Source organism: Nuphar pumila, chromosome 8 (assembly GCF_984573655.1).
Source record: "Nuphar pumila chromosome 8, dmNupPumi1.hap1.1, whole genome shotgun sequence".
In the NCBI taxonomy this organism is placed as follows: Eukaryota; Viridiplantae; Streptophyta; class Magnoliopsida; order Nymphaeales; family Nymphaeaceae; genus Nuphar; species Nuphar pumila.
This window is the reverse complement of record NC_143256.1, coordinates 6,493,842-6,520,156: the sequence shown is the minus strand read 5'-3', so window position 1 is coordinate 6,520,156 and position 26,315 is coordinate 6,493,842. Positions and strand designations below refer to the sequence as shown.

The 26,315-nt window shown below is 36.9% G+C and overlaps 1 protein-coding gene across 2 annotated transcripts; it reads left to right on the top strand.

Moving 5' to 3' along the window:
- The first annotated feature begins 857 nt into the window (after nt 1-857).
- Nucleotides 858-25,518, top strand: LOC149829519 (uncharacterized). 2 transcript variants are annotated; one of them, XM_090016005.1, is made up of 3 exons: nt 858-1,058; nt 24,139-24,883; nt 25,182-25,518. In XM_090016005.1, exons 1-3 carry the CDS (start codon nt 939-941, stop codon nt 25,391-25,393), a joined length of 1,077 nt encoding a protein of 358 aa, XP_089872131.1. In that variant the 5' UTR covers nt 858-938; the 3' UTR covers nt 25,394-25,518. The 2 variants fall into 2 exon arrangements, with proteins under 2 accessions (XP_089872131.1, XP_089872130.1); XM_090016004.1 differs by having other exon boundaries at nt 25,173-25,517.
- The last annotated feature ends 797 nt before the right edge of the window (nt 25,519-26,315 follow it).

The window sequence follows — 26,315 nt, the reverse complement described above, 5'->3', positions numbered from 1 at the left end:
AACGAAACTCGATCGAGTTTTAACAGATGCCGCACCCCAAGTTTGACAAAATAAATCTAGAACGACCGAGACAGAGAGACCGTAAGCCAAAAGGATGGCGATAATGCCATATTAAACACCGTAAAGTAGGTCATTGCAGCGCTCTCGTTTAAGGAATATTCCCAATTGGGAGCAAAGCTCTTCCTTTTTCTTTCTTCCGAAAATACCCACGAAGGAGCAAGAGCTTGACTTTCACGTCACCATCTCACGAGAGAAAAGCACGCTCTTCGCTACTACTCGGTCTGGATGAGTCGGTGAGATGCTCTAACAGCAAAGGACAAACATGACATTTTGTAAAGATCGGACTCCAGTGTTTGCTTAGGAAAGAACAAAGATCAAGACCAAGCAGCAGTGTGCGATCACGTTGCACCCGATCTCAACTCGAATCGGTGTGTTTGACTTGGTGAGTAGCAGGTACATGTACAGCCTCAGCCTCAACCTGTCCAAGGCTTTACCATCTCTTGCCACCCAAGCGATCGGTTGAACAAGTGTCATTAAATGGGAGGCCAACGTGCGTGAGTTGGGTGAGTGCGTGCTTACATCACCATCACGGACACCAAACCCACGCTCCATTTCAGTTAATAGCAGGACAGCGAATCCGATCCCCGCTTCCTCTCTCACCATGGCATGGCATGGACAGGTGTCCCCCGATCCCACCTCTGTGACCTCACTATTTTTACTTAAATTTCCCTATTTCTTATTAACTGCATCATCTTCATGCAATTATATTTTACATTATCGTGATAAACCCAAAATATATATATATATATTTTTTTTTCAAAATCCCAAAATAAATTCGTGGGAGGGGGAAGCGGGAAGAAGCATTTTCGTACTCCTCTTGTCTTCCAAATATCTCTCGTGTGTGCGCGTATCGTGGTCGCTGCGGCGAATCGTGAAAAATGGCTGAGAATCAGGTGGATGAGGTGGTGGTGAAAAACGAAGGGGACGCAGGCGGGAAGCACGAGCAGGAGGAAGTCGTCTCGGTGGACCTCCCCGCCCCTTCTGGCTGGAAGAAGAAGGTTTCCAACCTCTCCCCCTCTCTTCACCCATAATTAAAAAAAAAAAAATCCTTCCATTCACTGTTGAGAATCTTGATTGGAAAATCGCTTGCTTGCTAATTGTCGGCACGCTTGGTCGGACGCTCTGCTTCTTCCTTGCTTAATTCGTCGAATTCTTTTGTGCCGTGCTCTTTTCCGCTTCCAATTAGGGTTTGTAGGCAGTTGTTCTTGTCCTTTATGGTTCCCTGCCTACAAATCATTAATTGTGGCCTGTGAACTGCTCTAGATTGTGCTTTGCTTAGGTTAGGCTCTGGCATCTCCTTTGCCCCGTTTTTTTGATGGTACATTTTTGCCTCCAGCTGGTTTGTCTTTCTTCTTCCTCTATGGGAACTGATTTTCCTTTTCCCGTTTCGAATTCGGTGGGAATGGGATTTCAGTTGAAGCGGTGATGCTATTGCATACTTATTTGTGTGAGTAGGATGCATAATTTTTTGGGGATGAGTTGTTGTGGGAGAGAAATCAGTAGTTCCTAGCATCTTCCTATGCCTGGGAGATTTGGTTTTCTGCTACCGGATTTCTTTTAGGCTGCGGAGCTTCTTCAAAAAGAGTGATACCTCCCCCCCGGTGAAACTGTCTATGTTACTTGTGTCAACCTGGGATGAGTGGACCTGCTTTGCTTGAGCGCTTGCTAATGAATGAGTTAGGAAGGCGATTCCTGAATGCTTTTCCAAAGCTTAATTTGCTCAACGATTGGACCTTTGAAGTCCTGTTGCAGTTACCTTTTTTATGTAACTCCGTTCTTCTCTTTGTGCTTCGTATATGTTCAGCAACTGAAATGTTAATACTACGAGATAGTGGCTGTTGAGTGGGTTCTTTTGGTAAGTCTAAACGCTATTCATTCCATGCATAATAGCGTTTTTGAGCCTACTTTTGAATATGGATAGATTAGTGGAAATTTGGGAATTCTAGATGTGCAGTTCTACCAGATGCCACATAAAAGTATGGAGACAAAATTGATATGAGTCTGATTTTGACGTGGTGTCTGTGAGTTTGTCAATATGCACGCGATGATGGGCATTGCTTAATGTGCATGGTTTATCGAACCATAAGTTTTGCATCATGTCATTTGCCAGTCGAACGAAAACAAGGCTACATTTGAAGTTATAGAAAAGGGAAAGGAAATTAGAGGAAAACATTGACAGTTTTCTAGGTACTATGAGACTTCAAACACAAACTAGGTAAAGATATCATTTTTCCTTTAGGTAAATATGCATAAGAAACCAGAATAGGATAACAACAACAACAACATTCTCTCTCTCTCTCATTCATTTATTCATCCATGTGTGTGTGTTGGCGTATCCAAACCCTTATTGGAAGGGCCAGTGATACAGATGTACCATACTGTATCGTATCATATTGTAAGATATGAAAATAAAAACTTATTTTAAAAGTCACAAAAAACTGAAAATATGCAAAATAAAAAATTCCACAAAATCATAATAAATTAACAAAAAATCATAGAATGCAATAGAAAAAATGCAACCAAATTTGGGCATTATCAACAATTAAACATACACATTCACTACTAAAACATGTGAAACAATATTGTAACAAATTAATAACTCACAAAACAAAAGGTTTACTATTGAAGTCACACATTACATAACAAAAGTTGCAAAACAACAGAGAAAACATCCTAATTTGTATATGTTTGTCAATCATGACGAAAACGATAGTGAAATGATGGATCATCTTCTTCTAAGTCATCTCCTCCTCCCTCTCCTTCCTCCTTATTTACCTTTGGACCAGCATAATCATTTCTTTTCATTTTCTACCTCAGCCTTCATTTCTGCCACCAGTCTTCATCATCATTGAGGATGCCTGACTCTTCTTCCACCCACTCATTCAATATGTCAATGTTGATGGGGTTATAGCCACTCCTTTGATGTCATCTCAAGTTTGATGTATTTGGTTGCAACATTAAAGTATTAATTATATATCAATATAAAAAAATAAAGGTTTTATAAATTAAATCCAATATCATATATTTTAATGTTAGCTTTGCCTTAATCTCATGTTGTAAGAGACAAATACAAGATCATTCAATCTTAAGTGCTCCAACATGTTCTTTTTGTGTGGATGTGCTAGGAAAAACTCTAATTTCTCTTGCATCCATTCGTGCAGCATTTCTGGCTCAATTTACATTGAGCAAACATTATAGACAATGTCAGAGCATCTTCACCAAAACTACTACACATTGATCTGGACCAGAAAAAGAATATCATAAGAGTGAGCCTTACAACACAAAAACGTAATTAAATATAACAACAATGAATTTCAAATGCATACTTGGTTGTAGTGAGTTACACAACACATTCCTCCTTCCAAAGTCCCCTCGAATTGGGTATACTTATTTAACTCCTTATAAATGGCTCATTGTGTATCATCTTTATTTAAATTTTCAATACTAGTCATGATGTTCTTCCTCACTTGCTTATCTTCTACATGTTCGGAGGAGAATCTAATGGTAGGTTTTAAGGAATAGGCAGATGCATGAATGTTTTGATGGAGCTGGCCAGATCAAGTATCTTCCAAACTGGCATATAATATTGTTTCTTGCCTTTGATGCTCTCTGTGATCTATTCTTTTGCCTTGTCCATGTCATCATACAAGTAGGGCATAGTTGGCTTTTCATTAAACCTATGTAGACAAGCGCATCGTCTAGGCACCTAGTTGGCGTAATTCCTAGGTAATCCCCTTTTGGGGTACCAATTTTGCCGAGTAGGCGCCTAGTTAGTGACTAATCTGCCCTTGCCTAGCTGCAAGGCAGTTTAGCCTTTTTCTTTTCTTTTTCTTTAATGTTAGTTACGAAAGGGGGTGGGGGGTTAAAAATCCTAACCCTCCCCCTGGTTCTTTTTCGCCTTCTCTCTCTCTCACCAGCAAAAGAAGAAGAAGAAGGAACAAACCAAGGCCTCTCTCTCTCTCTTTTCTTCTTCTTCTTCTCCCCTGTTTTTCCTCCCCTCCTCCCCCTTCTCGCCCCTTCTTCTTCCTCTCCTTTCATCTTCCTCTGCCTCTTCTTCTCCTTCTTCTCTCCTGTTTCTTCCTCCTCCATCTTCTCCTCACCCTTTCTTCTTCTTCCCCCCACTCTTCTTCTCTTCTCCTTCTTCTTCCTCCCCCCTCTTATTCTCTTCTCAATTTTCTTTCTCCACCTCTTCTTCTTTTCTCCTTCTCTCTCTACCTCTTCTTCTTCCTCCTCTCTTTTTCTTCATGTTGTCTTCTTCTTCTTTTTCCTAGGCCAAGTGATATATATATATATATATATATCATGGTTGCCAGTTGAGGAAGCGGGAGCGGGAAGCGATACAGGAAGCATGGGACCACTTAGGAGCGAATCGGGAATCGTCTTGGAAGCGAACCGGAAGAGACCTAGGAAGCGAGGGGGAAGTGAAAAAATAAAAATAAAAAATACAAAAATTGAAAAAATGGGGGAAGCGAGGGGGAAGCGTGATGGGAAGTGTGCTTCCCATTAAAGGGAAGCGCGCTTCCCATTTAAAAGTGGTGCTTCCCCGCGCGTTTTGGAAGCGCGACGTTTCGCGCTTTCGAAATGCGCTTCCCCACTTACCTAGGCGCTTTCGGTAACTCTGATATATATATATGATTAAAAGTTGCTACAATTGTTTGCATGTACAAATAAATTAGCAACTTCCTCTTTTTTTTAATTGCTTTTTGGTCCAGGCGACCCCATGGATGTGATCTACATGTTTTTAGTGGGAACTGGCTTTTGAACTATCGGAATCTGACCTGCGTATAGATTTTCCGGTGATGAAAAAATCAATGGTTGTAAGTGCACCGATTTTTTGACTAAAAATCATATTTTTTCATTGAAAAACATCATCTAAGGGTCGTTTCCCACTAAATCAGGCATGCTGAACACATCTACGAGGTTAGCTTGAGTCAAAAGAACTTGCATCCTAAGATTCCAACTACATTATACCTGCAATCGACTGTATTAAATATAAACCCATATATATTGTGATATTTTATGTATATATAATTATCTGTGTGCATGTTTTTGTGTTTTGTTTTGTCAATGCTGAAAATATGCTTAGTTAATTATATATATTGACCATGTTATGTATATGTGTGTGTGTGATTTTTATTACTGATTACATAAATATGTTCTGCTTTTGTGATTTTTTCTGTAAAAGTCGGAAAGTATTTTTTTGGTGTAATTAACGATATATATTCTGATTATGCTATGGATATAATATATGTGTGTGACTGTGTGTCTTAAAATCAATTTTCTGTGTAGGGCTGAAAGCATATTTTCTTTGTTATTTATACTAAATATGTTATGAATAATTCAATATATATCATAGTCAACTATATCGGCGATATTTTGAAAATATCACAAGAAATTCGGAGGTATTGATGTAGTCGATAATATTGGGAAAATATTGCAATATTTTCAAAATATCGCTAAAATGAAAATATCTCGATATTATCACTACATTTTTGCAAATTTAAAAAATCCTTTTTTTATATATATATTTTAAGTATAGTTTTTCTATTTTTTTGTTTCTTTTGTATTTTAAATACTTTTAAAACTTGTATCTTTATATTTTTGTAAGAAAAATAATAGAAAACCTATTCTTTCTTACTATTATTTATATTTTTTCAAATTTTAAGCTTCCGAGATTTTCTCCCTTTTGAAAATATATTCAAGAAAAAACCTCACCGAGAAACTACCTTGAAGGCTTGAACGATATAGGTGGCTATGATATATATGTATGTTCTGGTTATGTATTTTTGTGAAAGCATGTGTAATTGTGTACTTGTGTGATGAAAACATTTTATCACTAAAAGAATTAAACAAATGTTTTGTGTACTTGTGTGATTGTGAAAGCTTGTTTGATTCTTTTATTGTTTTGTGTAATCAACTAATCATGTACTTGGATGCTATTTTAATATTGTTGTGACTTTAAGTTATGCAAATTATTTAGTTTTTGTCCATATTGGCAGTTGTGCACTTTGTTTGTTCAATTGTTCTTGATTTTTGAATAGGTTATGTAATATAACACTTTTTACTGTGCTTGACTAGTAACGATATGTTATACTTATTGATTAATTTTATGTATGCATGCTTGCTATTAATTTTATCACTTCCATTATAAATTTTGTAATTGGAGTACCGACTAATCCGACTAGTCCAGCCTAGTCTTTTTAGGGGTCCACCAACTGGGGATCAACTACCACTTTTGACTACATAGCTCATCACTGACCCCTTTCCTTAACACTTTCACAAGTGGTACAATCATCTTAAAAAACAACTGCACCCCTTCTGAAACTTTGTAGTGTCTGTGTGTGCTGCGGGGACAATGGATTTGGGAGCACAGTGAGCCAAGCCAACCGACCCATTCGGGTGTTGTGTTGGAGTCTCTCAGCAAGGATTAATAGTGTTGAGAAACTATTAAATTAGCCAGTTTAATATTGCTAATGTCAAACTTTTATGTGTCGTGTGTGTGGGTGGGTGTTGGGTTGTTTTACATTTTTCTAAATGTTCTGTTGCAAGCCCTACATATATGATCTATGTAGTTTATTTAGTAAAAAACATATTTTTAGATTGTGTGATTTTGATGTGTAATTGGATCTTTTTAGAGATTCAAAAATTAATGGCCCAGAATGCACTAAAATTGTACAAAAAATATCAAGTTTTTGCATTGAAACAAGTCGATCCAAAGTGTGCTTCCTAACAACCACACTAAACACTTCTATTGGGTCAGATTATATTGATAAAGCTCACATGTATGATTTTTTGCTGCATTATATGGTACTAAGTACTAACGATAGTATCAAATACAACAACAACAACAACTACGCCTTCATCCCAAAACAATTGGGGTCAGCGATATGAACCAAAAAAGAAATTCATTTTGGGTCTTCCACATGAATCCTTTTCCTCCAATCATTTCTATCCAATGCCATGTCCTCGGTGAGGTTCAAAGCATTCATATCCTTTCCTATCATCTCCATCCAAGTCTTCCTAGGCCTACCCCGACCTCTTTTAACTAATATATTTTCCCATTTCTCCAACCTTCTAACGGAGCATCATTAGGCCTTCGCCGAATATGTCCAAACCACCGTAAACGATTCTCTCGCATCTTATTTTCAATGGGTGCAACACCTACCTTCTTACGTATCTCCTCGTTCCGAATCTTATCTTTTATTGTATTTCCACACATCCATCTAAGCATCCGCATCTCAGCTACACTCATTTTTTGAATATGATGTCTCTTGGCAGCCCAACATTCCGTATCATATAGTAAAGCGGGTCTAATAGTCGTCCTATAAAACTGTTAAAATGTAAACTGCAATATATATATATATATATATTATTTAATATTATTATATTTTCTTTTATTATTTTCTTTTTCTATTTTTTTATTTTCTTTTTTTAGCATCTAGTTCAATAGAAACTAGATATTTTGATCCAGTCAAGTTCCAACACAAGTAGCTGTTGGACTGTAGTCCAACAGCTATAATAAATGCTGTTGGACTATAGTCCAACAGCTATAATAATAAATGTTGTTGGACTGTAGTCCAACAGCTATATTAAGAGACGTTGGAATCCAACGTCTCTTTTTGGAGAGCTCAAAATGAGCTCTTCTCTCTCTCCCATTGTTTTGTATATATAGGGGTGAACCCCTTCAATGTATACAACCATGCTTCTTAAGCATTTTGTTCATGAATAAAGTATTATTTATTTTTCAAGTGTTCTTCCCTTTATACCCTTTCAAGGGTCATGCTTGTAGTGTCTCCAATAGACACTTGTTTGTGAGTTATTTGTGCATTTGTTGAAGACCACCATTTCATTACATGGTATCAAAGCTACGAAATCCTTAGATCTTGAAGTGCTTCTGCCTCGATTTCTGTACCACATTTACAAAAGGTGTTTCATCACCTTGTTCTTGGCTCAAGAAGATTTGTTTGAAGAAAGGCGAACTTGTGCTACAAAAAAAATTGGTTTTGTATCCTCTCTTATTCCTTTGTCTACTCTTTTTCTTTTCTTTTTATTTTTCGCTCTCTCTCCTCCTATTTATTCCTCTCTTACCCTTGTAAAAGATGGATGACAATGATAAGATCACCATCATTCCTATGAAGCTAAATGATACTAACTATGTAATGTGGGCTTCGATTATGAAGCACCACATTTGGGGAAAAGGTTTATGGGGTATAGTGGGTGGTTCCGATTTGGAACCTAAACTATCTCTTACCAAGAAAGAGGGTGATAAAGAGGTTCCTCTAACGGAAGAAGAGAAGAGTAAGGCGTTAGCCACTTATGAAAAGAAATGGAAAGAATGGAGGATAGGGCATGCAAAAATTATGTCATGGCTCATCAATAGCATAGACATTAAAAAATGCTCTAGTCTAGCTAAGTTTGAGCATGCCGATAAGGCTTGAGAATACCTCAAAAACATGTATTCCCTTAAAGATATTGCACATGTATGCAATTTACAAGATAAAGTTCAGACAATGACTCAAAAAGATAAAACTATTCGAGAATATTATAATGAGTTGTCCGAACTTTGGGAAGAGTTGGCTCTTCTTGAGCCCAAATGGCATTGTGCCGAAGACATCGAGCTTCGCCAAAAGCAACTCGATATGGAACATTTCTATCAATTTGTGAATGGTCTAAGGCCGGAGTTTGAATCCACCAAATCGGCCCTTTTACATCGTGGAAAAATTCCTTCTATTGTTGATACTATAGAAGAACTCACTATGGAAGAAAATAGACTTAGAAAAAGTACTCCAAAAGTTGATGATGACTTCGTTTTAGTTGTATCTAGACCGGGGAATCATACTCGTACTTACAAGCCGCCTCATTTTGGAAGGCAAAACGGCGACTTTGATAAAAGAAAAGTTATTTGTCATCATTGTCATGAACCGGGGCACTATAGGCCTCAATGTCCAAAGTTAAAAAGAAGAAAAGAAAAAAGAGTTGCATCTGTTGAATCTGAGTCAAAAGATCAAGATGCACCTGTGTCTATGGCTCAACTGATGGAAATCCTTCAACCTCTTCTCAAAGGGGTATCCTCCTCAACCGAAGCCTCAACTGGAGCGGCAGTTGCATCTTTCTCCGGTCCAGGTAACTTTCCTTGGCTTTTAGATTCTGGTGCTTCTTTTCATATGACCCCAAATGTTAATAGTCTATCCGAATGTGTTAAAAATGACTCAAGTGTGTCAAAGGTTTTTACAGCCGATGGCACATCTCTCGAAGTAAAAGGAATAGGATGTTTTGAAAATCTTCAAAAATCCAAAAGATTTTTTATCCCAGAAGTTAGATATATCCCTAAACTTAATTTGAATCTCTTATCTGTCTCGCAAATATCTGATTATGGATGTAATATCTCCTTCTCTTCTCATGGTTGTTGGGTACAGGATCGCCAGTCAGGGAAGCTGATTGGGGAAGGCCATAGAGAAGGAGGACTTTATTACATGGACTTTTTGGAATTACCCAAGAATGCATTTTGTTATAATATTCAGAAATTAGAATTGGATTTATGGCACAAAAGACTTGGCCATCCTCATATGTCTAAAATTCAATATTTTCCAAGTTTGGAAAAATTTTGTAATTCTGAAAATTTTTCTTGTAAAGACTGCATTCTTGGCAAAATGAAAAGGTTATCATTTCTTAGTAGAACTTTTGTTTCCTCACGACCACTTGAGTTAATACATTCGGATGTTTGGGGCCCCGCACCAGTTATTTCCAAAGGTGGTTATACATATTATGTCATTTTTGTTGATGACTTTTCTAGACATACTTGGATTTATTTTCTTAAACATAAATCTGATGTCTTTGCTAACTTTCAAATATTTCATAAAATGGTTAAAAATAAGTTTCAAAATGATATTTCTGTTTTTCGCACTGATTCAGGGGGAGAATTTATGTCCAACGAATTCAAAGACTATCTCAATTTACATGGTATTACACATCAAAGATCATGTCCACACACTCCACAACAGAATGGCCTAGCCGAACGCAAACATCGGCACATTATGGAAACTACTAGGACATTGCTAATTGCAAATCAAGTTCCAAAAAGTTTTTGGGCTGAAGCGGTCCTAACTGCCACCTACCTCATTAATAGGATGCCATCTTCCTCATTAAAGAATACAACTCCAATAGAAAAGCTTGTTAATTTAACTCCAGATTATTCTAGATTAAGAGTCTTTGGATGCAAATGTTTTGTTTTCACCAACAGAAATGATAAACTCTCTCCTCGTGCAATCCCATGTGCCTTTTTAGGATATGCTGATAATAAAAAAGGCTACAGGTGTTTCGATTTTCAAAATGACAAATTATATGTGTCAAGAAATGTATCTTTTTTGGAAAAAGAAAGCTTCTTTGAATTTGAAAAATCCAAGGATGTCACTGAATACTCGTTTTTAATTGATCTAACTTCAAAATCCAATGAATGTGATGTTGGATATGACCTTGACAATGATCAAAGTCCTATTGTTGTTGAAAATGATGATAATGAAGAGCAAATCCATAGGGATGTTAGTCTACAATATTCAAGACGTAGAGAGCAAAATCTTCCATGTGCATTACAAAAATACTCTGAAGTCCCACCTAGAAGAACGTCTAGAATCTCTAAACCTCCAGAAAAATTTGTGTCTTATGAATCTTTTTCACCCACGTATAGGGCTGCCATTACATTAATACAATCATATGTTGAACCATCATCCTATTCTCAAGCAAAAAATCATATAGAATGGATAGAAGCCATGAAAATAGAATTGGATGCACTAGACAAGGCCAATACTTGGACGATACAAGATATTCCTCCGGGTAAGAAACCTATAGGTTGTAGGTGGGTATACAAAGTCAAAACCAAAAGTGATGGGACCCTGGAAAGATATAAGGCCCGTTTAGTAGCAAAAGGATATGCCCAAGAGTATGACATCGATTATGAAGAAACGTTTGCTCCTGTGGCCCATATGACCACTGTTAGAACTTTAATAGCCTTGGCCTCCATTAGAACATGACCTATCTTTCAATTAGATGTCAAAAATGCTTTCCTGAATGGGAATCTCGTTGAAGAAGTATACATGGAAGCCCCACCTGGTATTAATATCCCTAAGGGTAAAGCTCTTCGTCTAGAAAAAGCTCTTTATGGTCTTAAACAGGCTCCAAAAGCCTGGTATGACCGATTTAGTCATGTTATGCTTGATATTGGTTTTCAACCTTGTTTAACTGACACTGCTTTGTTTGTTAAGAAATCTGATGCAGGCATCATTATTCTTCTTCTCTATGTGGACGATATGATCATCACCGGAGGCGACAAACAGGGAGTTGCAAATATCAAATCTCTTCTTAAAACTCACTTTGAAATGAATGACTTAGGTTTATTAAGATATTTTTTAGGCATTGAAGTTGCTTATTCCCCTCGGGGGTATTTGATATCTCAATCTAAATTTGCTCTTGATATCGTTTCCAGGTCTGGAATTACAGATGATAAGAAAGTAGACACTCCAGAAGTTGTCAATGTTAAAATGAAAATTGATGATGGAGAACTTCTTGATGATCCTACTCCTTATAGACAACTTGTTGGAGCTCTTTCTTATCTTTCCATTACTAGGCCAGATATAACTCATGCGGTTCATACAGTTAGTCAGTTTCAGCATGCTCCCACCTCCGTGCACATGGGAGCGATTTTGCGTATTATTAGATACTTAAAATCCTCTCTTTCACGAGGACTCTTCTTGTCTGCTTCATCTTCATTAAATTTAATTGCATATACTGATGCTGACTGGGGAGGTGATCCCAATAATAGACACTCAACTACTGGTTTTTGTGTGTTCCTAGGTGAAACCTTAATTTCGTGGAGGTGCAAGAAGCAGCAGAAAGTCTCTCTTTCCTCCACCGAAGCTGAATACAGAGCCATGGCAACCACCACTATGAAGGTTGTTTGGCTCAGACGATTGCTAGCAGATATGGGAGCTAAAGCAACGCAAGCTTCAAAGATGTGCTGTGACAACAAAAGTGCGATCTACATTGCAAGCAACCGGACATTCCATGAGCGCACTAAACACATTGAGATGGACTGTCACTATGTCAGAGAGGAATACTTACATGGAACCATTGATCTGCCATATGTTATATCAGAATATCAATTAGCAGACTTCTTCACCAAGCCTCTCGCTGCTCCCAGATTTCACTTCCTCTTAGATAAACTTTCGCTCATTGTACCGTAAGTTTGAAGGGGAGTGTTAAAATGTAAACTGCAATATATATATATATATATTATTTAATATTATTATATTTTCTTTTATTATTTTCTTTTTCTATTTTTTATTTTCTTTTTTAGCATCTAGTTCAATAGAAACTAGATATTTTGATCCAGTCAAGTTCCTGTTGGAACTTGACTGTGCAAGTAGCTGTTGGACTGTAGTCCAACAGCTATAATAAATGCTGTTGGACTATAGTCCAACAGCTATAATAATAAATGTTGTTGGACTGTAGTCCAACAGCTATATTAAGAGACGTTGGAATCCAACGTCTCTTTTTGGAGAGCTCAAAATGAGCTCTCCTTTCTCTCCCATTGTTTTGTATATATAGGGGTGAACCCTTTCAATGTATACAACCATGCTTCTTAAGCATTTTGTTCATGAATAAAGTATTATTTATTTTTCAAGTGTTCTTCCCTTTATACCCTTTCAAGGGTCATGCTTGTAGTGTCTCCAATAGACACTTGTTTGTGAGTTATTTGTGCATTTGTTGAAGACCACCATTTCATTACAAAAACTTTCCCTTCAACCGCAATGGCATTCTACGATCGCACAGCACTCCAGTTGCACTTTTCCATTTCATCCACCCAACCTTTATCCTATGATTTACATCTCTATCAATTTCTCCATACTTTTGAATGATGGATCCCAAATATTTGAAATAATCATTCACCTGTATTTCTTGCTCACCAAGCTTCACTACACTCCCATCACTACTTCGTTGCTTACTAAGCCGACATTCCATATATTCAGTCTTACTCTTACTCAACTTAAAACCTCTAGCTTCCAATGTCTGTCTCCATAATTCTAACTTAGCATTAACCCCAGCTCTAGACTCATCAATCAAAACAATATCATCGGCAAACAACATGCAGCACGGTACATTTTCTTGAATTGATCTCGTAAGCTCATCCATCACTATCGCAAATAGGAAAGGGCTTAAAGCAGATCCTTGATGTAACCCAACCGTTATCGGAAAATTGGTTGTCACCCCTCCACAAGTGCGGACATTGGTTACTACTCCTTCATACATATCTTTAATTATACTAATGTACTTGAGAGAAACACCTTTCTTCATCATTGTCCACCAGAGAACGTCCCTAGGTACTCTATCGTATGCCTTCTCTAAATCAATAAAAACCATATGCAAATCTTTGTTCCTCTCTCTATATCTTTCAATAAGTTGTCTAAGAAGATGTATAGCTTCCATAGTTGATCTTCGAGGCATAAAACCAAATTGATTATCCGATATCATGACAACCTTCCTCAACCTAGACTCAATCACCCTCTCCCAAAGTATATATTATATATCATGACAACCTTCCTCAATGATAGTATCAAATATATATATATATATATATATATATATATATATATATATATATATATATATATATCTGAGTGTGTGCATGTTACATAGTGTTTATATTTGCCTACTATTGATGGTACAATATTGTCTAGCTGAAAATCATACTCCCCATAGATGTGTTTAATGGCCTATTTGCTAGGAATGACACCTTGGATTGTGTTTTTACGATGTAAAAACATATTGTTTGTGTTGTTAAATTTTTGTACATTGTGGGCCATTGATTTTTGAAGCCCTTGAAAAACCTGCTTACACGTCGCAAAAAAACTATCAAAATCCTGTTTTCTACTAAACAAACCATGTAGATTGCTTTGAGTCTTATCCTTAGAAAAAAAAATACAAAAAAGATGGTGGTTTCTACTCAATGGTACTTACTATCAGTAGTAGCAAATATTAATCGGCATATGTATATATTTATTTATATGTATGGTTTATCTTTACTATTGCCAATAGCACCATACGCACAAGGGATTTTGATGCTTGTGCTGGTTTTAAAGGATCTAAAAGTCAATGGCCTATAGTGCACTAAAATTTCATAATAAAAGAAATCAAGTTTGGTATCAAATCAATTAGATCCAAAGCAGCCTCTCTGTCTCTCTCTACATATATATATGTTGGAAAATATTTGCTACTAATGAAGGTAATGAACTAATGAGCTAGAAATCATAGGTGCAAGTTGTATTGACTCAATCTAACCACATATGTGTTCAACATGGTTTGTTTGCTAAGGATCAAGCTTTGGATCATGCTTTTTTGATGTAAAAATGTGATTTTTCGAGTTATAAAATTTTGGCACATTGTGGGCTGTTTATTTGTGTGTGTGTGGGCAAGTATTTGGTACCCTCATGGGTAAGGAATCTCCTAGTTGGAACTCAAAATGGGTGGTTGTTTTAGTCAAATCCAATACCATGAATGTGTTTAGCATTAGCATGATCAAAATAGTAGGAATCGACTCTTAGATCATATTTTTTTGATGTAAAAAAATATGATTTTATGACGGTTGAAAATTTGGTACATTTGTAGGCTGTTGATTTTTCAACCCCTGCAAAATCTTGTATACATGTTGGAATAACATGATCAAGCATCAATTTCTACTAACCCAAACTTGTAGATTGTATCTGAAGGGGAAAATGCACAAAACCATTAAAAACTAAAAATATTACAGCTTTTGTACCCACAAGGGTAAACATTAACGCCCCCCCCCCACACACACACACACCACCACCACCACCACCATATATATATGTATAATGGGTTTATCTAGTACTAAACTAGTTGTATTTAACATTAGATGAATTAGACCTTATTAAAAGAATGACATTTTGAAAATGCATGGATACTTTTTGAGGTCAAAAAGGTAACTTTGATACATTCACAAAGTTACTTTTTTTTGGAAAAGATGCTTGACTTTTCAAGTTTTCAGTTCCCTCCAAGTTCAAAAGACCTATAATGCCCAAAAAAGTAACAATGCATTTTACAAAATGTCATTCTTTTAAAGGTATTTTTGTCATTTTAATATGGTTGAATGTAGCTAATGTTAAACCCAACTAGGTTAATGTTAGATAATATATATATATATATATATATATATATATATATAGAGAGAGAGAGAGAGAGAGAGAGAGAGAGAGAGAGAGAGAGCATTTGGTACCCTCGGAGTAAGGAACCCCCTAGCTGGAACTCATAGGGAAAGGTTATTTTGAGCAAATCTAACCCCAGGATTGTTCAGCATTGTCAAAATAGCAGGAATGGACTCTTTGATCATATTTTTTTGACGTAAAATTACAATTTTTTGAGGGCTGAAATTCTGGTACATTATAGGCCATTGATTTTTCATCTCCTGGAAAATCCCAGACACGTTGCAAATACATGATCCAAAGGTTGTTTGCTACTAAACCAAACATATAGATCACATGTGAAGGGTCAAATGCGCAAAAAACATTTAAAAAATTACATGATTTCACTAGGAGGTTCCTTACCCATGAGGGTAGTAAACATTACTCCATATACATATAGTGAGTGGTAGCTGCGCAACCCTTAGGTGCGCAGCTACTGACGGAATGCCTGTGGCCGTCCTTCACAGGGCGTGATGGAAGGCCACAAAAAAAAAGCGAAAAAGGGGCAAAATGCTCTATTTGTGTGTGTGTGTTTTCCCCTTTAGCGGCAGTTTTTGACCACTGCTAAAAACACACAAATAGCGTGCTTTGCGCATTTTAGCATTTTTCTTAGCATTTTTTTGCTCTGGCCGTCCATCAAGCTCTGCAATGGACGGCCAGCGCAATTACACAGGTAGCTGCACACCTAAGGGTTGCGTAGCTACCTCTCTCTCTCTCTCTCTCTCTCTCTATATATATATATATATATATATATATATATATATATATATATATATATATATATATAGTCCGTCACTTATATCAGCGATACGGTTCACTTATTGGTATCAGCCAATACAGCTGAATCAGTGGCCAAACGATTCATGGCCGATACTGATACTGATACTGACAACATTGCACACACACACACACACACACACACACATATATATATATATATATATATATATATATATATATATCTTTTTTTTGTGTAATATTGTAAAATAAAATTTTTTCATGTTTATTTTTTAGTTTGACTAGGTGTTGACTAGCCGTTAGGACTAGTCTAACAGCTAGACAAGTGGCTATATATATATATACCCACTTGTATGCATGCATTATTTGTGCATTCTTATTCTTAATAAAATTAATATTTTCTACATTGTGAGTGTGTGCCTTAGTGCATTTGTGAGTGCCTTTAGTGGTGTATGCTCTTGCCCTTAGTGGCTATTGTGTTCTTGCTCTTGGTGGCATTGGAATTTCATCTCTTGGAGAGGCTCTATCATTACAAAGTGGACCATAAAACAATGTACATGAAGATGTTGATCCATTTCACATCCAATCCAAGTTTATTCAAGTAATCATGTGGTTTTCCAATTCTCTCCCCCTACATATAAACACACATACACACATCTATGTCACATGGGTGCGGGGGGATTCGGCACTTCCAAAAAACCAGGGTGCGGCAGGGGCAAAAATGTAAATATATATATATATATATATATATATATATATATATATATATATATATATATATATATATATATATAAAAGGGGATCCGGGGGTTCCCCCGACGCGGGTCGGGAGTTTGTTTGAAGACTCGTTACCCACATTCTGCTTGTTGTGTACTTTGAGGCAACGGGACAAAATTGATGAAACGAAAGGATTGGCAATCCCAGCCTACTGCGTTCTGCTGATTGTTATGATTCAATCATGTATGAAACTCCCTGGTCTTTACGAAAAAAAATATAAGCGCAAGGTTTGATGTGGTTTGTTGGAGAGAGAGTCTTCATGAGGCCTACGACTCCACTGCAACGCCATAGGATTTTTCAAATTTCATTTTATATACAGCTGCACAGAGATGACAGCTAAAAGAAATTTATTGGATTTGACATGTGAAAAAGAGAGGTCTACACAAGGCTACAGTTGGAGCACCGAGATACTAATAGTTTTTATTCTACACAAGGCTACATCTCGTCAAGAGAACAGTGAATACTAATAGCCAGCAAGGCTACCACCATCATTATCATTTATTATGGAGAGAGAAAATTCTTTACGAAAAAGAAGGATCTGGATGGTTTTAAAAGTGTCCCTTTATAAAACAAGAGCAACAGCAACAAGCGGCTGTCAGCAGAATTTTTTTTTTAAAATTCCGCAGTGCATTTCACATGGCAAATTTTTAAAAAAAAATTCAAAAAAAATGGACCGAAATGATCCTGGGTGCGGTCAACGCACCCAGGATCGGGTTGACCGCACCCGGTGCCGCACCCACATCCGCGTCGAGTCGCGTCGACGTGGGTGCGGCACCCTGCTAGCCGAATCCCTGTGACATAGACATACATACTATATATATATATCTATATAGATAGACCATCCAACCAAAGAAAGGTCCAAAATTTATAACTGACGTTCCTTCTCTATCGATCGAGTTTTTCATCAATCAGACTTTACATATTGGACTTTTATCATTTATTTAGTAATCAACATGTTTCAGATTATGAATTTTCGATATTCAAATGCATTTTTGAAAGCACTAAAAATCAATGGTCCACATACTTTATATTATAAAGTTTAAAACGCATTGTGAGCCATCGATTTTTCATGTTTTGAAAAACATGCCTAGATGTCATAAAGTCTTTGTGTAAAGCATATTTTTCCAAATAAATTATAAAGAACAAATATATAAGGTCTGATTGATGAAACACTCAAACATTGGAGAAGGGGAAGCCATCCAATCATTATCGATTGTAGATTTTGGACCTTCCTTTGGTTGGACGGTCCCCCTTCCCCATATGTGTGTGTGTGTGTGTGACGCAGATATGCATGCCATAAATTTGGTATTAGTGAGTAGAAATTCACCTACTCATGTGTTTTCAAGTAGATCAGACTCTATGGTTGAGTTTTCCATGGTTTGAAAATATGAGTAGGTGGTACAAAGTTTGATGTGTGTGTGTGTGTGTGTGTTCACATGCTGTAGGTGGCAAAATGTTTGGTTAGGACGTAAACAATTGAGTTGTTTAGAAGTAGAGTGTATTCATAGGATGTTATTGTCATTGAATATTTATATTTTACATTTCCTAGATAAATCAATTTAGATGCAACACTAGTGTTTTAAAGTGATACAAAATGATGGTTTTAATTGTGTTGGCACAGGCTTGTGAAGAAAGGGAAATAAAGGGGAAAAACATGGGTTATGTATGAATGACCACACATTCATGTCCAAGGACATGAATGCCTAGGCTTTCTAGGATGGTTAGTATTTAGTGATATCAAGGACACGTCCATGAAGGTTAATTTTAATGCCATTGTTGAGGATATCCAAAACCTCAAATAAAAAGTATCTTCTTTGGCTCTTGAATCTTTTAAAGTCGGCCTTTTTATGTTTGTTAATTTGAGTGAATCCTAAGTTAGTTGTGGTATATCCCTGTGCAATGGTATTGAATTCAAATGTGGCTATCCAAATTGAACATATATTGGATACCTATGTCACACGGACTCGGCTAAGGAGGTGCTGCACCCGAGTCGACACGCCCTGACACGGGTGCGGACTCGGGTGCGGCTTCGGACTCGGCCCGGACTCGGTCAACGAGTCCAGGCCGAGTCCGTCCACATTTTGGACTCGGTCAACTTTGACCGAGTCCAAAAATGTCCCTAAAAAATCAATTTTTATATTTTTTATTTAAAAATATATATATAAATTGTGCACAGTCTGTGACTGTGTGACTGTGCACAGTGCAGTCACAGACTGTGCACAGTGCACAGACTGTGCACAGTCTTTGACTGCACAGTCTGTGACTGTGACTGTGCACAGTCACAGTGCTGTGGACTGTGCCTGTGCACAGTCACACAGACTGTGCTGTGGCATTTTAAAAATAAAATAAATTTTTATATATATATATATATATATTTTTTTTGCCGAGTCCCCGTGTCCAAAAATTTTAAAATTGTGCCGCACCCGTGTCGCACCCGCACCCGCACCCGCACCCATGTGACATAGTTGGATACCCATATTCTCTGCGATATCCATGCCTTCATATCCAATCCCACTTTAGCATCAAATTCAGTTTGCAAATCTGACTAATTGAACCAATGATTCCTTCGAGTCAACTGAGTTGCCACTTGCCACCCTTATTGGGTCAACTCAGTTGGTTGACGTGGTTCGCATGCATCTACCTTTGCATTTTCAATTTTTTTGAGGTTTTAATTGCACGTAATCAACATCTTGTATTAGAATTATGATGATAGAGGTGTTGTGTTGTGTTATTTGTAATATGAACCTTTTCCTATGTTAACTTCCATTAAAATGCAATATTCTATTATAGTTACTATATGTAGGGATGGTGGTTTATGCATAGTGTTCATGGGTTGATTGATGCTTGATGTACCAGTTTAGTGACCTGTTACCTGTCTGTTACTTGTGTGTTAATTTTTTGATATAGGAGACATTTCTGCTATTATATGTAATTTTTTTCTATTTCTATAGTACGTTTCTACTATTTTTATATACAAAGTAGAAGTTAACAAAACCCGTAGGGGTCACTCAATTTACTTGGCTAGGCCTTGAGTTAAAACTGAACAAGTTGAGTCATGAGTTGTGCTTTCAAACTATGCTTCTACTGTCCAAAGCATGAAGGATACTAAATGGACCATGATGATTGCATCATGTAGATTTCCTTTTCCTTTTCGTGTGTGTGTGTGCTTGAGTGCAGACATGTTCTGATAAGCATCTTTATATAAAATTTACTTTCAATATTTTTTTTTATTAGTCAATTCATCAAAGTTATGGCCTCTGAAAATTAGGCTGAAACATATGGTTGTAAACATTTTAAATGTAGAATAGATTAAAATTTTTAATCATGATAAAGAGCCCATCAATGGTTTTTGAGTCCAACAGAAGCAAGGTTTACTAATGATAAAGAAGGGTGAAAGAAGACGGTGTGGTAATGAGATCCACAACCTAGAATGTGTAACAATACCTTCTTTTATTTCTAAAGAAAAAACTAACCTTAAATACATTCTTTAGGGATATGGAATTTCAATGCACTACATCTTTTCAGGGTTGAAATAATGTAGTGTTTGTTTGTCAAGAACTAAACTGTGCACATGCGTTTAGCTGGTAACATTGCCTAATTAATTGTGATTCTCATGCTTGTGTGTTTGTGTGTGCGTGTGGAAGCATTCATTTGGTTCCCTTTCAAAACTGTCTATGCAATGTTCAAGAGTTTGGGAGGGAAAAAAAATAGGCATTCTGCGTAAATCTGTTGACATGTGATGCAAGTGCCTACATCTCAGATAAGTGGTACACTGTAAAAAATTCTCCTCGCCTTAGGAATATTTCTTTCTACTTACACTATGTCTTTTGGATGTAGTTATGTGTATACTTGTGTTTGTAACGTATGTATATATTTGCATTTTACAAGTCCAACCGTTCTGTATGCAATACAACCATATTTCATTGTAGAGCAGTTATATTAGTTGCTGCTACTTTGAAGTGCATGCATTTAAGGCCCTAAAGCAATAACAAAATGGATGTATTTTAGTGTACCCTTTGTTAAAATGTATTGATTCATATATATATATATATTATATATATTTTTTAACTGTTTTATTATTGTAAAAGGTTTTGCCCATGTAGGAGCATTTTGGTCATTTTACACATATAATTGTAAAAAATGTGTGTATATATATAGATATAGATACATGAGTATGTGGTTTTTTTTTGGACTAGTCAACATTAGAGTTGACTAGTCAATAGAGCTGTTGGAACAGTCCAACAACTTTATTTCTAGCTGTTGGACTGTTCCAACACCTCTATTGAGACTACCTCTTGTGTATAAATAGGGGTAAAAATGTCATTTGTTTCTAATGATTTTCCTAAGCATTCTACGCAATAAAGATGATATTTTTATGTTCTTGTGCTGTTGTTTTGACTCTTTGAACTCTTGTATATGCACTTTGTGCTTTTGTAGTCCTTTTGTTTTGTTCTTTATTGGGCTTGTAATAGTGCATGTGCACTTCATATTTGCTTTTCCGCATATTTCATTACATGGTATCAGAGCAAAGAAATTTTTCTTGGTAGTTTTTGCCTTTTTGGGTCTTGGGATTCTATGGCTCGAGTTTGTGCTTCGTGAACGAATCATGATCGATGTATGGCTTGGATTCAAGGGAGATCTTGACTTGGTATGTATCTTGAATCTTCAGTTGTCTATCTCATGCATTATGCATGAGAAAACACTCATTTTTCTTATCTTTAAAAAATTATTTGTTATTTTTTGTTAAAAATAAAATCTTTAAATGCTTTTCAAATTTATTTTTAGATTTATTTATTTTTAAATGTTTTATAAGGTTTATAATATTTATTTGGTCTTGTGAAATGATATTTATATATGTGTATGCTTTTATGAGGTCTAGTTTGAATCTTAGGTTTTTGAACTCTCTTTATTTAATATGTAGGTATATGATCTAGTATTCTTGAACATGTGTTTTTTGACACTTAGATGCTTTATTTGAGCACTTCATGGTTATAAATGTTAAAACATGTTCTTATGTATGACTTCAAATTTGTTGTGTGTTTTTTTGTTATATTCTAATAGTGTTAGATATTTTAAAATGATTTTAAATATTTATTTTAAAATGGCTTTATGTGTCGTTTACAAGTATGATTTTATGAGATTTTGCTTGACTTGTGTTTGAATTTCTTTCTTTTCTCTTTGATGTATTCTTATATGAAACATAAAATATTTTATGCAGTGTTAAAGATTTTATGTCAAAGATGAGGAGATTAAAGAGAGATGAAAAGATTATTTTGATAAGCTATTTAATGATAGTCATGCCCAAGATTTTGGAGACTTCTCAATTCCTTTTCATGAGATAAATCGTGACTTTATGCGCAAGATTCAAAAGAAAGAAATTGCAGAGGCTTTGAAGAAAATGAAATCAAGAAGGGCAGTTGGCCCGGATGGTTTACCTATCGAGGCTTGGAAATGCTTGGGAGAGAAAGGTTTAGAATGGTTGACAAATCTTTTTAACTTGATTTGGCGAACAAACAAGATGCCTAATGAGTGGAGGAAGAGTACTTTGGTGCCTTTATATAAGAATAAGGGTGATATACAAGATTGCACAAACTATCGTGGTATAAAACTCATGAGTCATACTATGAAACTTTGGGAGAGGGTGATTGAGTCTAGGTTGAGGAAGGTTGTCATGATATCGGAGAATCAATTTGGTTTTATGCCTGGAAGATCAACTATGGAAGCTATACATCTTAGACAACTTATTGAAAGATATAGAGAGAGGAACAAAGATTTGCATATGGTTTTTATTGATTTAGAGAAGGCATACGATAGAGTACCTAGGGACGTTCTCTGGTGGACAATGATGAAGAAAGGTGTTTCTCTCAAGTACATTAGTATAATTAAAGATATGTATGAAGGAGTAGTAACCAATGTCCGCACTTGTGGAGGGGTGACAACCAATTTTCCGATAACGGTTGGGTTACATCAAGGATCTGCTTTAAGCCCTTTCCTATTTGCGATAGTGATGGATGAGCTTACGAGATCAATTCAAGAAAATGTACCGTGGTGCATGTTGTTTGCTGATGATATTGTTTTGATTGATGAGTCTAGAGTTGGGGTTAATGCTAAGTTAGAATTATGGAGACAGACATTGGAAGCTAGAGGTTTTAAATTGAGTAAGAGTAAGACTGAATATATGGAATGTCGGTTTAGTAAGCAACGAAGTAGTGATGGGAGTGTAGTGAAGCTTGGTGAGCAAGAAATACCGGTGAATGATTATTTCAAATATTTGGGATCCATCATTCAAAGGTATGGAGAAATTGATGGAGATGTAAATCATAAGATAAAGGTTGGGTGGATGAAATGGAAAAGTGCAACTGGAGTGCTGTGCGATCGTAGAATGCCATTGCGGTTGAAGGGAAAGTTTTATAGGACGACTATTAGACCCGCTTTACTATATGGTACGGAATGTTGGGCTGCCAAGAGACATCATATTCAAAAAATGAGTGTAGCTGAGATGCGGATGCTTAGATGGATGTGTGGAAATACAATAAAAGATAAGATTCAGAACGAGGAGATACGTAAGAAGGTAGGTGTTGCACCCATTGAAAATAAGATGCGAGAGAATCGTTTACGGTGATTTGGACATATTCGGCGTAGGCCTAATGATGCTCCAGTTAGAAGGTTGGAGAAATGGGAAAATACATTAGGTAAAAGAGGTCGGGGTAGGCCTAGGAAGACTTGGATGGAGATGATAGGAAAGGATATGAATGCTTTGAACCTCACCGAGGACATGGCATTGGATAGAAATGATTGGAGGAAAAGGATTCATGTGGAAGACCCAAAATGAATTTCTTTTTTGGTTCATATCGCTGACCCCAATTGTTTTGGGATGAAGGCGTAGTTGTTGTTGTTGTTGTTGTTTGTTGTTGTTAAAGATTTTATGTGGTTAAGGTCTTAGTAAACATGAATATCTTGTTATTTTAAAATTTGAATAAATGATTTTTCATATTGATATATGATCCTTGTGCACTTGTGATTGTCTTACATACACATTGATAAATGGGTTTGTCTATTTGTGTATAAGGAACTGAGCATGATTTCTTCATACAGAAACTTGTTCTTTTATGTTGAACTCCTCTATGAAGTTTATGAATGCTTTTTTAAGTGTTTTTTTTAAGATTATTAAAAATATTTATGTTATTGTGTGTTCTTTTGTTGGCCCTTTTAGTGGCTCTTGTGATTGTGCCCATTTGGGAGGTAGTTTTATTGCACTTGAATGATTTTGGCCATCATAAACTATAATGCTTGTCCTTTTTACCCTTTCCAGTTTACTCCGAAAAAGGGTGGAACACCAAAGAAGAACGAGATTGTCTTCATCTCACCAACTGGGGAGGAGGTCGGGAATAAGAAGCAGTTGGACCAGTACCTTAAATCCCATCCTGGAGGTCCTGCTGCTTCTGAATTCGACTGGAGTACAGGTGAAACCCCTCGCAGATCTGCAAGGATAAGTGAGAAAGCAAAGGCAGCTGTGCCATCAGAAGAGGAACCCAAGAAGAAGCGAAGCAGGAAATCAACAGGTTCAAGAGCTGATACAGAACCGGAATCTGCTCCTGTAGAAAGTGAAAGTGGTAAGGATCAGGAAATGCATGTTGCGGTGGAAGAAGGCAAGGTTGGACATGTGGTTGTCACTGAGGAATCTGAGAAAGAGTGCAGCATGAAGCAGGAAGAAAAGCGAAATCCAGCACTTGAGGAACCCAAAGAAGAGGAAAAACCATCAGTTGAGCAGGAAGAAGGGGGGAAGACTGAAGAAATTGCACCTGGTGAAAAGATTCCAGAAGAGGGGCAGGTAAGTGACAATGGGGATCTACAAAAGCAAAACCCTGCAGCTGAAAAAGATTGTGCAAAGGGAGAGGGGAATGGGATTGTGCAGCGCGGACCCGAAGCACCAACTATGAAGACCGTGCCAAAAGAGAAAATGATGCCTGAGAATGATAGAAACCTGAATGAAGAACCTTTTGATAATGCAAGCAAAGTGGTGGAGAATGGTAGCCGTGAGAGTCAAGATGCTGATGGTAAGCCTCAGGAAGTTAACTCATTGGCACATGCGGATGCCCAGCAACCACCTGTGCCTCCACCGGTTAGCTGCTGAATGTATTTGTTGTTAGGTTTTAATCTTTCCTCCTTCTCCTTGTGATGACTGTAATTTGCAGTTTATTCATCCACTCCAACTGTTGCTCCTGGAACCTGCTTGTGCGGGGCAACCTCTGAATGCTTCTGAGATGTCTGTAGAAATTAGAGCTTATGTGATCCAACACTAATATGTAATCTAGTTACTGAAGCTTTAAATTTCTTGATGTTTAGCGCCTGCAGCTTTTCTTGTGGCTGCTATGCATGCGGAGGTCAGTGCACCAGTTTTGCGAGCCCAACATCAGATACAAAGAAGACTACATATCGATACACATGTATGCATATTTAGGTGCACACTGTTTTCAAGAGGACTACATATGGGATATCGGGAGAGCTACTTCATTGCAGAGTATCCTGTTAATGCATCATATTTACTGCAAAAAACTGAGACATGACGGGTACCAAATAAGAACTACTTGAGCCTATGATACATAATATGCTTCCTCATGCTGAACTGTTTGAGCTCCACCATAGGTCATTGACAGTAGGATATGATATTACCCTATAACTTCATGCCTATAACTTGGGAAGTGCAACAAATTATAGGCATGAAGATATTACCCTATAACAGAACCCTTTGCACCAATTAATCACTCACCAGTCAATTTTACAACGGATAGCCAATATCTTAACGTGCATGGATGCGAAGGAACACAGTGAAAGACCAAGGACAACACTTTTAACGTGGTTCAGCTCAGGGATGAGCCTAGGGTCGACGATGCAGAGGAAAAGTGAGCCTTGTCCTCCTATATTGATATTTTTTTCGCAGAACCATCTTTTTGGTGCAGTAAACAAGATCTCCTTGACCGTATTCTCAGCACCAAGGTAGGAAGGAAGTGCCACTAAATGAGGAAGTTGACAGAGGAGACTTCCGTAAATGTAGAGCCTTGATTTTAGCAAGCTTGAGGGAGCAATCTTTTCACATGAGGGGGCTGCCTTTATCAGATGGAAGTTGCCAAGTAGGTCCCTAAGATCACGGACTCTGATGAAGTTGCCAAGTTAGGCCCCCCAAGATCACAGACCCTTCAACACAAGGAACAGGTGCCACTTATCATTTCATTCATTGGATACTGTTTTTTGAAAGTAGTGTTGGAGTAACAAGTGAAGTATTCGTGAATCAGGACTCTGATCAAGATACTCTTTGACTTCTAGGAGAGAGGAGACATCATTTTTTCCTGTTGCATACAATTGTCGTTCAATTTCAGCCATCTTCTTTTCCAACCACGTACGAGAGATGTTGTGAGGCACAGACTCGATTTTTCAAATATTAAAGTCTTTCTTTTTTCATTATGTGCAATGTGATCAATTTGTTGAATA